Source organism: Harpia harpyja, chromosome 21, assembly GCF_026419915.1.
Source record: "Harpia harpyja isolate bHarHar1 chromosome 21, bHarHar1 primary haplotype, whole genome shotgun sequence".
Classification (NCBI taxonomy): domain Eukaryota; kingdom Metazoa; phylum Chordata; class Aves; order Accipitriformes; family Accipitridae; genus Harpia; species Harpia harpyja.
The window spans coordinates 7,007,393-7,021,778 of NC_068960.1; the positions used below are offsets into that span (position 1 = coordinate 7,007,393).

The following is a 14,386-nucleotide window of genomic DNA, read 5'->3' on the forward strand; positions in this document are numbered from 1 at the left end:
GCATCATTCTGCGGAACTGCATATGAGCTGCAGTGCATTGCTCTGCTCCTCTCTCTGTGCTTGGGTAAGTGGGAGCTACATCTGCTCCTTATGCAGAACACTTAAATATCCTGACTGCCAGTACATTTGAGTATCTTGGTAGGAAAAATGGGGCAGAATGAAATGGCATGAGTTGTACTGGGTGGTTGTCTTATCTGGAAAGCGATGAGACATCAGTCAGAGAGAGGATGTATCCCAGTAAGGCTCACATATTGAGAAGTCATCTATACAGTCATCTGAAGAAGAACAGTTATTAGCAGAAGTGGCTTGTATTACGGCACAGTTAAAATGTGCAGAGAGGAAATTACGTAGTAAATACCTGGATTTTTTTTTTTTCTTACTTTATCACTTAAAGTTTGGCTCATTTGGTAGATGAGCTACCGAGCCCACCACCTCAGTCTGGTGTCTGAAGGTCAGTCTGGCCCCCTCCCATGCACGGGGCGTAATGATGGTCAACGATGCAAACTTCTCACCTGGTCTCCTCTTCCTCTGTCTCCTCTTTTTGCTGGTACCTTATCTATAAACTTCTTTAATGCTTAATGTCCAGAGGGGTAAAGTTGAGTGTTTTGCTCCAGCTCCTATTTATTAATAAGGGTCTTCAGATTTTACATCCATGGCTTGCAAAAGTGCCTGATGTCTTGGGTGTAAAGCTCGAGGTGCTGCAGTGTGGCCTCTCGGAATGGCTCCTCATCAGTTCCCAAGTGGTGGAGCCTCCTGTGGTGGCTCAAACTGGGCACTCGGTCTCAGCAAGTCTCTGCCTGAGCATCGCCCTGCCGTCAGCCGAGTGCCTGAGATCTGCCCACTTCTTCAGTCCGAACCAGCCACGGGGTCTTCTCCGCTTGTTGTTCATTTTCTCTTTGTTGTTAGCTTGTAAGCATGTTAATTCATATCAATTCCTTTAATTTCCAAAGGAAATTGCTACAAGGTTAAGATAGTACTGACACAGGCTGTTTCCTGCATGTTTTTAATCTGTGTTTAACCATTCTGAAAAATAGCGTTGTGGTGAACTGGACCGTGTGTGTAAAACAACCAAATGAAAAAGGAACCAGTTAGCATTTTAATTAAGCATGTTATGATTTTGCATACTCAAATTCAGCTTTAACTTCTTCAAATCCATAATGCGAGATTTTTATGCCTTGATAGCCAAACCCCCTGTCTTTTAGCTCTCCTCCAGAAGCTTGCTGTTGGCCACTGGCCTTGGGGGGTGGATGGCAGATCACTCCTGGGGTTCTTCAAGCTGGGACGATGCACAGAGTGCCTGGAGGAAGCCCCACAGCTGTCTTATGCCTCCATAAAGCCATTTAAAAGCAAGTCCTCACAGCAAGGACTTACCAGATAGGAAAAGATGTGTAGGCGGGGTGTGAAGCTAGACAGGCTTTTAGTCTACGCTGCAGTGGCTCTCCTTGCAGTCTAAGCAAAAATTTGGACTCGGACTTAAAATTTCATTAAAACAGTTGTTTGACAGAAACTTGGCGTAGCTGCGTCCACAGAGCTGCCTGAGGAAAGCAGATTGTTTTTTGCTGGAAAAACCTCTGACAAATTCCAGAAGCTACAAATTTGGGGTTTGGAAATGGTGTTCCTGGATGACATTCATTTCTTTTGTCTTTGTTGGACTTGACGGTGGCTCACAAAGATGCAATTAGAGGCTAGTAGTAGATGGTGTTTGATGTTTTTTGGGCTGCTTTCACCTCTAGCTGGGGCTTCTTGTCTGTTGTATGTCTCCAAAAAGCCATAGCAGCCACGCAGCGTCTGTGGTGCATGCACCATAGTGCGTCCTAGGAAAGCCAGCCCAGCTGAGGGTCTTGGGTAACAATAAATAGGAGACTATAAATTTGGCTGGCCAGCACCTCCGTAGAGCGCAATGAAGCCACAGAGCCACAATTTGATATTAAACCTCTTGAACAGCTTTTCCTGTGGTGTTTTTTGCTGTGAATGAAAGGCTTTGAGTATGTGGGACCAAGATAAAACTGCTCCACTGGCTGCTTCTGAACCTTCCGTGCTGGCCCTTTGACAGAGAGCACTTGTTTTCAGGTGGGTGGCCAGGCAAGCGAACAACTACCTAAAATGAGATTTTGAGCTCTTGGCATTGGCAGTGCTTTGTTGACCTCTGGACCTGCCGCCTCCCCAGTGCAGCCCAGTTCTGTTCCATTTTGGGGATGAATTTTCCCTTATTCTGTTGGAAATGTGGTTTTTCCTTAGGGTTTTATTTTTTGGTGGTGTGGGGTTTTTTTATTTGCTCCCAGGTTTTTATCTTGATAATTACAAAGACCTTTCTGTTCTAATTGCCAAAAAAAAATGACACATTCCCTGTAACCAGCAGCCTGCCAGACTTTAGGTGGGCTGTTAAAGCTTTTGGAGTTCGTCCCAAAAGCTTGTGCATCTCTGCAGTTTAGGAATGATGCACTTATATTTTTCTAACAAACACAAACGGCATATTTGCTACGTTATCCCATCACCAGAAATGCAGTAAAATACCATGAGTCTGTTGCTACAGTCCTTTCTGTTCACAGAACTCCTGTCAAAATCAAAGGCGGGGTTTGGATGGAGAGTATGGTATTCGGCATGTGATGTCCGCCCATGGTTATTTACATACATATTCACCTCAGGAAAAATACATTTCAACTAAAACACAGCAACAGATGTTTAAAAGGCCCCTGAAGGCATACTTAAAATGAAATGGAGATCAGGTCTGAAGTCCACTGAAAATGGTGGAGAAGACTGTGTGGCTTGAGGGACCTCAGGATGGTCCCTGCCCTCCAGTTGCTCTCGGATCCCATAGATATCGGGACAAATTCCTGCTCCTGTTTAAATTCATCCAAGCTGTGCCAGTGAAACTAGGGTTTAACACCAGACTCAAAAGCAGCTTTTTATGGCAGGATTGCCTCCAGTCCAGGAGAGTGAGCATGGTCAAGTCCCTGCTCAAATTCTCTGTTGCATTGAAGGGAGATGCCAGACTCCTCACCATCCTTGTTGGGTTTTTGTTTTAGTTTCTTTTGCTGGAGGTGTTCTGCTTTCTACAAATAACCACTGGAGCAGAAGATGCAGCTACTGGCCTTGCGCTGAGTGGTCCTAGCGGTGGGCTGCTCTTGGTGTATCTTGGTTTTTGGGAAATTATTTCTGAAAGAGGCTGGGCTTGTGACGATAAGGAAAAGGGAAGAACATGTGAGCTGTGAGAAAGTGCTTGCTGTGAGCTAGGAAAACGGCACGGCTGGAGTCCTGTCTGCCGTGGGAATTGCCATCGGAGCCACTCGTGTTCTGGCCCAAATGCTGGGGGAGGTCATCGAGAGCATGTTGCAGCTTCTCAGGATAGCCCTTTGGGTGAGGTGCCTCCCGGCTGCCCAATTTGCGCTCTCTTGCACAAAAGCTGTGGTGATATTGAACCACCGCTGTTGACAGCGTCATGGGAAATAAGTCACTGCAGAGCGGTGTTCCCTAAGGCATGAGATCAGCAGAGTGTATCTGTTGTAGTATTTGCATTATACAGCAAGAGTGTTTTCCCACTGCTGCACATGAACCTTAATTTATACTGTATTTAAGCATTCGTACTGGAAGGCTGACTTTCAGAGACTCAGAACAGCTGCAGCTCCTGCTGAATCCACTGAAGTCAGCTGGAGCCGAGGGTGGTGTGAATTTGCTTCCTTCTAGTTAAATCCCTAATCATCTTGTTGAAATGGTCCAAGTTTGGCTACGGTGATAACAAGCTGTCTGCAGCAGCCGGGCTGGAAAAATTGCAAGAAGGGTAACAAATTTAAGCATTTATGTTGATTCTATGATTAAATTTTGGTAGCTTTGTTGATGAGTGGCAGAAGTATAGAAACAGGCAATTAAGTGTTACCTTTTGGGTCATCAGTATTCTACGTTTGCAGGCTGCCATGTTGTGGATATTGGATCCAGAAAGAGCATCCTGCTCAACCTAGAAGAGCCCCCTCGCATACTTCTACAAAATGATCTGAACCTCCTGAGATGAACTGAAGATGGGTTGTACCCAAACCAGAGCGTACCACAGGGTGACAGCAGAAGGGAGATGGGTGTTCATCTTCAGAGTTCACAGTCAAACTTGCAGATGTGTGTGTAACAACTAAAGATCAGTCATGAAAACAGGAACAGAAGGGGGAAAGGCAGAGTTGGTGCATTATTTCTGTTACAGCAGAAACTCACAGTTGAGTTTTGGGTGCAAGGAAGCGATGGTGCTCCCTGAGCCACGTGGGAGAGGGCTGGCGCCCCAACCAAGGAGACAAAACAATGGGTGGGACAAAATATATGTAATTATTTCCTCCTTTACTGCCAGGAAACTGATTATAGCCACAGTTGTCATTAGAATAGTGTCTTGCAGATTTGATGAATGTGTTTGCTGTACCTGCAGATGAATTTTCGTAAGCAATGTTAGTGCACTTATCTTCTTCGAGCATTTCTGGAATGCGTCTGCTGAAAAGATAGCATTAAATTTGTATTGTCAGCAAAAAAGAAAAGGTAATTAGCCATATCAAGAGTTTTCATTGGCGGAGAAGTTGATGTGTTGAAATGTGATGGGTTTTACAGAGCACGCCCAATGCTGGGGGATCTTTTACTGTCATCAGTGTAGGCCACTTCAAAATGTCTGCTGTGAAGCTGCGATGACACATGTCTTTATTTCTGCGTGTGATTTCTGCCTGCTTGGGCTATTTAAGGTTCTAGGGCAATTAAGAACTAAGTGCAGTTAAAAATGGTTTGAAGTAATTTCTAGCTTATTCTACATCTAAACTACTTCGTTAGTTCCAGAACTCATGCTAAAATACAATAGCAAAAAAGTATTTATAATCTTTGGGGTGTTTTTTCCTTTTTGGAAGTTAAGGTCTTGGTGTATAAATCATTGGTATCGCTTTCAACATGAAAAGTAAAGGACTTCGTAATAGGCATGTTTTCTGCCACACACCTTGGATTTCTTTCTTAGACTTAGCAGTACAGGCTATGAGTTTGGAAGAGCTCTGCCAGGTGGGTTCTCACCACCCTCCGGTGTTTAGGTCCTGTGTTCCACAGGGCTCAGCCCTCGCATCCTTACCCAGCCATGTTCTCCTGGTCTTTTTGAGGCTTTTTCACTTTTCACACCCCAGTTCCTTCCAAGAGGTTGGCTAGGGCCTGGGTTATGACTGTCCAATGTCCCTTTCATTTTGAAGAGGTCACCTCTCACTTGAATTCCTGTTGTTCCGTGTTTGGGAGGTGTGTGACACCCTGCAGCAAGCTTCGTGTTCACCGAGTCACAAGTTTCACCCATCCTTGGGCTGGGCTTTCCCTTGTTGTTACAAGTATAATTTTAACCTGACACATCACAATTTTTTTGAATAGCTGTCCATGCGTGACAAGGAGACAATATCTCTGCAGCTTTGACTGCTGAAAGGCCATCGTGTACATGCATCGCACAAGGCATACCTAATTTCTGCTTTCATATTGATAGCTTCAGGGCAAAGATTTTTCTTTTGTATGCAGCTTGTTGGCTTTTTCATTTACTGATCCCATTTACTGAAGAATATAGTCTGAGGAAATTAGGTTTAAAATCATTCATATACTGAGGGAATTTTGTACAGATGCTGATTGGGTGGGTGGGAACAGGCTATTCTGCTAAATCTGAAAATGTTATTAAAAAAAGTTTCCAATAAAATTGGATGTACAAGGAAATGATTTATTGTTGTCCAACAGCAAACAGAAGAAACCCTTGACTCCAGACTGTACAATGCAATTTTTGGAGGACTTTTAAATCACACTCGTATTTTGATTGAAGAATTAATGATTCTGGATTCTTCCTTAGTGTATCTTGGATCATGTTTTCTTTTCTCTGTAATTTTTTTTCCCAGACTGCTGCGGGAACAGTGGATCAGAGCCAAATACGAACGAAAAGAGTTCATTCACAGCGAGAAGCAGGAACCTTATTCTGCAGGTAGTGAAAGACACTTTTGGCAGATAAGTTTTTTGATGTCCAACACCTTCCATTTTTTTCCATCTCTCTCTGTTTGTATGTTCTTTATATTGATTATTGCTCATATGTCACTAAGTAGGAGGAGAAAGTGTGGTCTTTTGGGAAAGGTCCCTCCTGGCATTCCCTGTATTTGATTGGGAACACTGGGAATTTTAATAACTGATGGAAATAAATCAGTTATCAAGAGTCTTTCTGTTGACTTCCATGGGCTGTTGACCAACAGCAAGTCAGATAAAGTACCAGTGAGTTCGTTTCTGGTAGCAGGAGGCACGAAGCTGCATTGAAATGGAGATAAGGGTGTTTGTCTCATCAAGGTGACTTTTGCTGTGGAAAGATTATTAGCATGGTTTGGTTAACGGGAGATAAGTGTGCCAGGTCCTGCACTCTTCCCAAATCTCAGTTAACTGTCTTTCCACAACACTTCAAGCATTGTCAGTGGGACCTGGTCTCCCTGTAGTATAATAAATGCCCGGTGTTTTGCAATTGCAAAGACCCAGTACGTGTGACAGAGCTCGTTTCAGCACTCCCAACGTGATGGGCAGAGTGACGGTGACCTTGCAAAGGGGTGGTTTAGTGGAGCAGTGGATGGGATGATTTTCTTGCAGAAGGGCAGGAATTGAAAAGGAGACACAGGGCTCAACCATGTTTGTTGTGTTGCTGTGCCAGCATGAGGACTGGCATGAAAGTGCATGAAATTAGCTGGGTATTTCTTTGCTATATGTAAGTGGCATTTAATTTATTCAGCATATTAAGTAGTTGACACCAGCTATGTGCTTGGATGACTCTGGGATAATTGTATTAGCAAAGACCATGTTACAGATGAAAGGTTAAAATATTATTTTCATGCTGCTTTTCAAGACTAATAATAAGCAGGTAGCTCCAGCAGTTTGCTGTTACTAAAACCACAATTAAAATCTTATCTCATATATTCTCAATTTATGTTTAGAGCATTTCTGCTCTGCTGTTTTGTATACATGAGGCATGCACGTAGGGTGTGTGTGGTATCCATATTCATATATAGTACATTATGCACATTTTTACTGCAAATTTTCAAAGCGGTTTGCTGGAGTTGGACGTGTTCTATTAACAGTAAATAGTTTGATTTCTTAGATAATTTTGGAATATATCTGCCAGCCTGTGTATAACGTTCACCCAGGAATAAAGTTTCCAGTTTATACCATGCGACTTCTAGATATAAAAGCTTGGATTCAACTAGGTACTTCAGGCAAATGCATAATTTTAAGCACATGATTAGTCCTTTCGACTCCAAGAAGAGTGTGTACCTGGTTAAAGTGAAGTAGGTGCTTCAGTGCTGTGTGGGAAGAAGGGCAGCATGTTCTGAGCTCTCTGAAAAATATTATAAGAACAGTTCAAACGGGAGTTTATTTTAGCAACATATTTTGTAGGTGTTCTTCAGTAATGCGGCTGTATAATATTTAGCTGCATGGTGAAGCGATAGGGTTTTCTCCCCTCTCTTTGAAGTTCAAAAGCCATTAAAAGCAGAATAGAAGAGAACGGGGTAAGCCATTTTAAATGAACGGTGCTCTTGGGAGGAGGAGGGGAAGGGAAGGTAGGCTGGTGGGCATCTTGTAGGCTGTGTATGAGTGCTTTTAGGTTGTATATTGTCTTTGAGAATTGTACCATCTGAGCCGTGCAAATGACCCGTGCAACTGGGACACCATTTGTTGATTCTTCTGAACAGTAAATTCAAAGGGGAGCTTTGGCCAGGTGGTTCCTCCTTAGGATGGTGTTACAGCAAAACAAAGCTGGGAACACACACCAGATTTGCAGTGCCAACTTTTCGCTTCTGCTGAACCATAACAGCCCCCGGGTGTGGTTGCACGCCCGTACTTCACCCCGTGCCAAACGGTGCTCCTTCTTCTGGACTGCAGGATGTAAGTCGGTTGATGATGCTGTTTTCAGGTCTTGGGCTGTTACGCCTGGAGTTGGTTGTTTCCCAGCTTGTGGCTTGAGAATGGAGCCCAGGGAAAATCCTGTGTCCTGTAGGAAAGCAGCATGCTGGAGATCATAGAATCATTTAGGTTGGAAAAGACCTTTAAGGTCATCGAGTCCAACTGTTAACATTACCAAGTCCACCACTAAGCCATGTCCCTAACAGAGATGTTCCTCTGTGTGTTGGGACAGTTCTTGTATCGCTCGGGTGAAATGGGGCGTTTCATCATTGTGTCATATGCGGTGCTGGACCACCAGTTTGCCCAGCTGGTGTAAACCGGTGCCGTCAAAGCTGGTCTGGACTGCTCTGTCCGTGAGCCCTGCGGGCCAGGCTGGAGCTTGGTGCTTGCAGAAGCAGCTCAGCCACGCCACGCGTCCCGGCTCTGCCCTTCTTGCCGCTTGCAGGGGTCGATACAGCTTCGTGGCCACGCCAGCGGCTTGGAGGATGCACCCCACATGGGGTGGACCTCCCGTGCCTGATTATGCTGGACTCAGTGCGGCTGGGAACCGCAGAGGATCTGGGCCGTTTCTTTCCACTGATGACCTCCTGAACTGCCTGCGAATGCACCGAGGTGGGACCGACACAAGGACGCCTTCCTGCCCACCCCGCATCCAGTTTGTGTCTCACTTGAATGTATGCATATTGCTTTTTCTTTCTAATGCTGTCTTAGACCATTTTTTCTCACCATTCTGAATTCCCTGGAGGGGTGTTAGATTACTAGTTTCTAAGCACGAAGCATTTAGTTGCTAATAGAGACATCGCTATCCATTTTCTCATGTTCGTTGGAAGATTTAATTCCATTTTCCAATTCCAGGGGCAATTTTGCATTCTGATATTTATTCAATAATTGCATAAAAAATAAGAAAATGCTATCTTTGAATAGTTTTGAGCAACATCTTTTTCCAGGCAGCCTGACGAAACCCTGGTCAGAAATTCAATGTCTTTCAGAATATCCTTTGGGGAGAGACTGTCTGGAGCCTGTAGATGCTGAGCAGAAGCTATCACAGCCAAACTGACAGACTTAGGAGAAATGAATCTCAGGACAGGAGTGTCAGATGTGCAGGTCAGAGCTGAGAGAGTCACGCAGGGAAGCCTGGCTGGAGGATGTGGCAAACTCTTCAGCTGCTGGTGAAGAATATAAATAAGAGGCAGTGTGGGATGCGAAGGCAACAGCTGCCCCAAAAGGGCTTGCATAGCCCCCAAACTGATGGGAAACATCTGCCTCGTGAGATACAGAGCGATGTGAGGTAGCAGAACCAGAATTGGGAAACAAAGACGCTTTGCACGTGCAGAAATCCCCGGTGTGGGCAGCGCTGAGCATTGAAACCAGCTCTCGAGTCTCACCCTGGAGAGGAGCCGTGGCTGTAGATCCATGGGTCTTGGCTCAGTGCCCCGGTCAGATGTCCCCTCTCAGGGATGTGCTGTTATACATGTAGTCACAGCCTCTTACCCTCGGTAGAAGATTGCAGTGGAAATTCCTCTAAGGGAATTTTTAGAGGGTTTCTTGCTCCCCCCAGGAAACCTTAGAGCACAAGCCTATGTGCTATTCACAGCTTTCAGCTTCTCTGCCCCCACTTAGTTTTTCAAACTCTGATGGTTTCATTCCTCTGAAACAGCCTTCGTTAATGAGTATATTAGTGCCATTGATTTTAGTGTGAGGAGTTGGTTTGAGTTCAGATAGTGCAGGGAGATTAGTAAAGCAGTGATTAAATGTTTTGGTGATCCACTATCGATTCTTAGATACACCCTTTTATACATTTGAGCTCTTAATTCAGCTGTAGTATGAGAGCTAAATAATTTGTTCGCCCTAGCCAGACTTTATGAAGCAAAACATTACTTACACCCCAGCAATCCCAATTAACGCCGTGGTCCGCGTCCCTTCCGCTAGCGATACGTTTGTTGCACAACAGCACAGAATAATACCAGTTTTAAGACCCTCACATTAACATGTTTCAGGTTGGCTTTATCCTTTCTGATAAATGAACTGGCTAAATTACTGTCAGTCTCCAGCTAATTATCCCTTTTAACAGAGTTTAGTGGGGCATGGGTGCTGAATTCTCATGGAGAAATGGAGGACGGTGGTAATTGCCATCGAAGTCCGGATCTGGATCTCAAGGTAATTGAAAGGTTTGATAATTTTTAAAAATATGTTGATCAATTTTAAAAAGCTTGGACATTTTGCCCCGCTGTTGATAGGCAGCAGTAACGGCAGTGCTTCCTAAAAGTCCTGCCGAAGATTAATTCATTCGGGTGCTTTTGATTCCTCTTAATCAAATGGATTTATGTTAACCAAGGGAGACGTGAAGGAAGCAAAGGGGAACAGTGTTTGCAGGGCTGGAGCACTGTAATACTATGAACTGGTCAAGGTCCAGCAGCTCTAATGCATCTCAGGCCACAGACAAGAGAATGGGACGTGCATGTGGCCAAGAGAGAGCAAAAGGGAGTTGTTTGCTCCTGTGAACTTGGCTTTGGCTCCTGATGGACCCATCTCATTACTGCCAGGACACCAGGAGGAATCGGTGCCCTGTGACAAGCTGAAGCCCAGTCTGGGAGGAGTTGTGGGCAGGGATAAAACATCTTCAGGTCTTTGCTTTAACGTTAGCAAATGAAGTGGGAGAGCTCTTAACACCAGGCGTTTAATCTCTTAATGCTTGTCAGGAAAAATGGTTTAACTTCACTGCTGGGACCGTGAAAGCATCTATCCATGGGATGGACGCGGCTGGTGCAGTTGGAGAGGGCTGATGGGTATCTCCAGCGACAGACAGAGATTCTGGGCTGTGCAAAAGCAGTTGCCACCCTTTCCTTGAAGGCGTTGCCTGAGATAGTTCAGCAATGATTTATATGCTCTTAAACCAGGTGTAGGTGCTTTGCAGCGCAATATGCTTTCCAGCGAGGCACGGGGTAAACTGGGCACAAACAGCAGCAGCATCAAGTGCAGCTTTCTGCCACCTTGCTGCGAATGCTGCCTTCTTGTGTTTCCCATAAATAGGCCAGTAAATCCTATTGCTGTTAATTTATCAGATGGTGGAAGAGCAGTCAGGAACGGGAGAAAATTCACGGTAGGGTACAGCTGATAAAAAGTGCTGCTACCGGCTCTGCATGCCAGTACGATTCCCTTGCAGTGGGACTGGGAAACAGCGGTTTTCCCTCGCTCGTGGCAGATGCTGTTGCTTATCTTTCATGTTGAGACGTTTGGTTCCCAAGGGCATTCAGGATGGGAATGCATCATTTGCAAGGGAGAAGGGTGATAAATGCCAACAAGCATCACTGCTTTCATTCTTTAGTTATAGGAGGTTGGAGCTCCTCAACAGATGTAAATTGTCATAGGTCCCATAAAAACGGTGGAGGAATTCAGATTTACACCAGCTGAAGATTTAAACCCTGTCCTTTGGGGTGGAAGTTGGAGGAGTCTTTGGTTATTTGATTGGTAGTTATATAGCTGGGTGGGATGGCCTGTTGGACCGCAGGGTAAGATAATATGGTGTTACTGCAACCTTAGATGGCCTGAGAGCTCCCATTGGAGCAACTGAGAAAGCTAGAAGGTATAGGCAAGATTTTGGGCATATTAGCAAAGTCAAAGATGATTGGGGCTTTAGCCTCTGTTGGCTTGTACTCCTGTATTTATAGCACTATGGTCTAGATCTTATTGTCATTATTCAGGTGAGCTCTAGGTTTACCCGGGTAGTTACAAAGGGTAGCGTTTGTCTGAAGATGCCTATTTGCTTGTACTATCTTCTGTCAACACCCTAGAGATTACTTGGCTTATGTGTTATTTTGTATTTGTCTGCAAATATGATGGCAAAATAAATTACGAGACATGAAAGAATACCCTAAAATAGTAAAATCTGTTAATACGCACTTTCCATTCCATGTGGCTCTTGCATAATTTGGGCAGCAGTCTGAATTAATTTTCCCCTGCACTTGCACAGTTGGAAAGAGCTCTGACTGCAAAACACTAGAGAAGATGCACGGGACATAAATACGTTCTTTCTCAGTGTGAGAAAGATACCCTTATTAGTTCAGTCTGACCTGCAGTGATGTAATGCAGTTTATTTTGGGCCTGATCAGACAAAGTGGTGAGCAGCGTTGCAGTTAAAACCTAATTATTTTAACTGACAGACCTCATCCTCTGCTGTCTCTTACCCCATTTCAGCCAGCTAGTGGGGAGCTACGAGTGTCAGAGTGACACCAGCTCTGCCGTGGGTTTTTTTTTGTTTTGTTTTGTTTTTTTTCACAACCTCAGAAGCAAAGCTCCTCTCTCCCACTGCGGACGCTGCTGAATTACAGGGCTGAGCAGCACCTGGAGAGCAAACCAGTGCTAACAGCAACCTAAAAGGGCATGGGTTTTATTGCACATCAGACAGCCCGTAGCACTGGGGGGAGTCTGCCAGGTAACCAGAGCAAAGAAATAAAGCATCGGCTTGAGGGCTTCTGGTGTCATTTGCTAAGCCCTTAATGCATATGGTTTTTTAAGGAGATGCTCACGCAGAAGGGAGTGTGAAGCCGTATGTGAACCGTCCCTGTCCCCTTTGCTTTGCAAGCACATGCAGTAAAACCTGATGGTGGATGTTGCACAGGGGAGAGGAGATTTGGTTGCATGGTGTTGGTGGGATGATGGGTGGCTGGGGGCAGGCGGTGTCTTCTGAGCTGTGGTTGTTTTGCAAAAAGAGAGGGTGAGAGCCCAGAGGGAAGGAAGGAGATGGGAGACCACAGGGTCGCAGCTGCTCAGAACTGCAGCAAAGGGGAGGTGATCAGGAACTTCCCTGCAAAATACTTTTTGTCCTTTTTTGTCAGAAATTTTTGCAGGAAATGGCCAACTTCAGTGAATTCACAACTTGAAATTGCAACTAGAGAATTAACAGACTTATTATTCGCCCGCTTTTCATTTGTGCGTAGAAAAAAAGTGCATAGAAGATTTCAGAAGGTCAAATTGCTGACACAAGAAGTGTCCAGTCTAATGGTTTTATCTTTGAATTGTGATATGTTGAGAATTTCTGAGAGGTTGACTTATTTCTGTTACCTTTAATCTCTCAGAAATAACACCCCCTCTTCTCTGGCCAGTAGCACTCCCTCCTCCCAGTTGTTAGCAGAGCACAGCCTGGGGGTCTGGGGAGAGGAGAGGGGCTTTGCAGGGGACGAGGGCTGCGTCCCACGGAGCTGGGACGAACGGTTCAGTTCGTTTGTGCTACAGCCTGCTCTGATGGGATGTGGTGCCAAGGACGGGTTGTGCCCATCAGCCAGGATCAGAGGAGGTGAGAGCCCATCCCAACCCTACAAAGACGTGCTGGTGCTGTGAGGTTAGGAGGGTTGGTCTTGGGAAAGACTGGAAGCACATCTCCCATCGCTGTTCTTGGGGATGGTGGCTCTCTGCCTTAGGAGGAGTAGGACTTTCACACGATATATTTGGCGTTACAGCTGTTAAAAGAGTCCGTGGAGCGATCGCCAGTTAAATGCTGTGCTTTGGGGCTAGCAGAGCCTGCTGTGAGTTTGGTGTGGGACTGCATCCCCTTACCCTGCGAGAGGAGGGGGGTCCTTGCTGGGCCCGCAGGCTCAGGAGATCAGGGCATCTTCTGTGCAGTCAGCAAGATTTTTATGCTGCAAACCACTGGGGATAAAGTAGTGAAAGAGACCATGCTCCTCAAAGGAGAGGCGTTTTCTCCAGCATCCTTTCACGTACACATGCTTACCTGTGCCAATAAATCACTGCCCTGCAATCCAGCCGCCTTGGGCTTGGCTGCAGCTCCCTTGCGGGGAAGGATGGTTGCAGTGAAAGAGAAATTGATGCTGGTGAAAAGGCTTAAAGAAAGAGCCATCTGCAAAGTCTCAGTTCAGGACACTGTAGTGGTATCAAGGTCGTGGCAGCAGGTTGTTCCCGGATTCGGGCTTCCATGAGAGGTGCAAGAGAGGCAAGGGTGGGGTGGTTTTTTCCCTGCCCTATTTCTGCCTTGGCTGGTGTGAATCTGCATTGCTCCATCAGCGCTTGTGCTGGTTTATGCTGTCTGAAAGTCTTGATGTGGGAGACTGCTCCCTCCCGTTGGACCTGCTCCGTGGTCAGAGCATCACGCTGTGGGGAGTGAGATGCCCTTCCTCACGCAAGCCCTGGCGACGTTCTGATCGTACTGTGGGAGCAACTTGATATGGGCGATACAAAGCTGTTGTGTGAAACCATCTCCTTGCAAGCGCGGAGAAGTGCCATAGGTGCTTCCTGTAGCATACTTTAACTGCTGACGAGACAAGCACTTTAAGTAAAATAGTCGAATCGAAACTCTGTTCTTGCAAAGGCATTATCAGCTAAATCAAGAGCTGCTTTTAGCACTGGGGAAGATTTGAGCCAGCTAATGTGTGCGGTCAGGATGGTAGCCAGCTGCCATCTCAGCTTCTCTCATGCAGACCAGTGTGAAGATGATTTCATCATTGTTTTTTCCCCAAATGCAGCCCACATC

At 45.5% G+C, this 14,386-nt stretch overlaps 1 protein-coding gene across 1 annotated transcript in view; it reads left to right on the top strand.

Annotated features, from left to right (window-relative positions):
• The window catches only part of ADAP1 (ArfGAP with dual PH domains 1), a 62,524-nt gene that overhangs the window by 17,499 nt on the left and 30,639 nt on the right, over window positions 1-14,386 (top strand). The window contains exon 4 of the mRNA XM_052772929.1: window positions 5,868-5,950. Within this exon, the coding sequence (XP_052628889.1) occupies window positions 5,868-5,950 (83 nt within the window). The remainder of the gene's footprint in view (window positions 1-5,867; window positions 5,951-14,386) is intronic.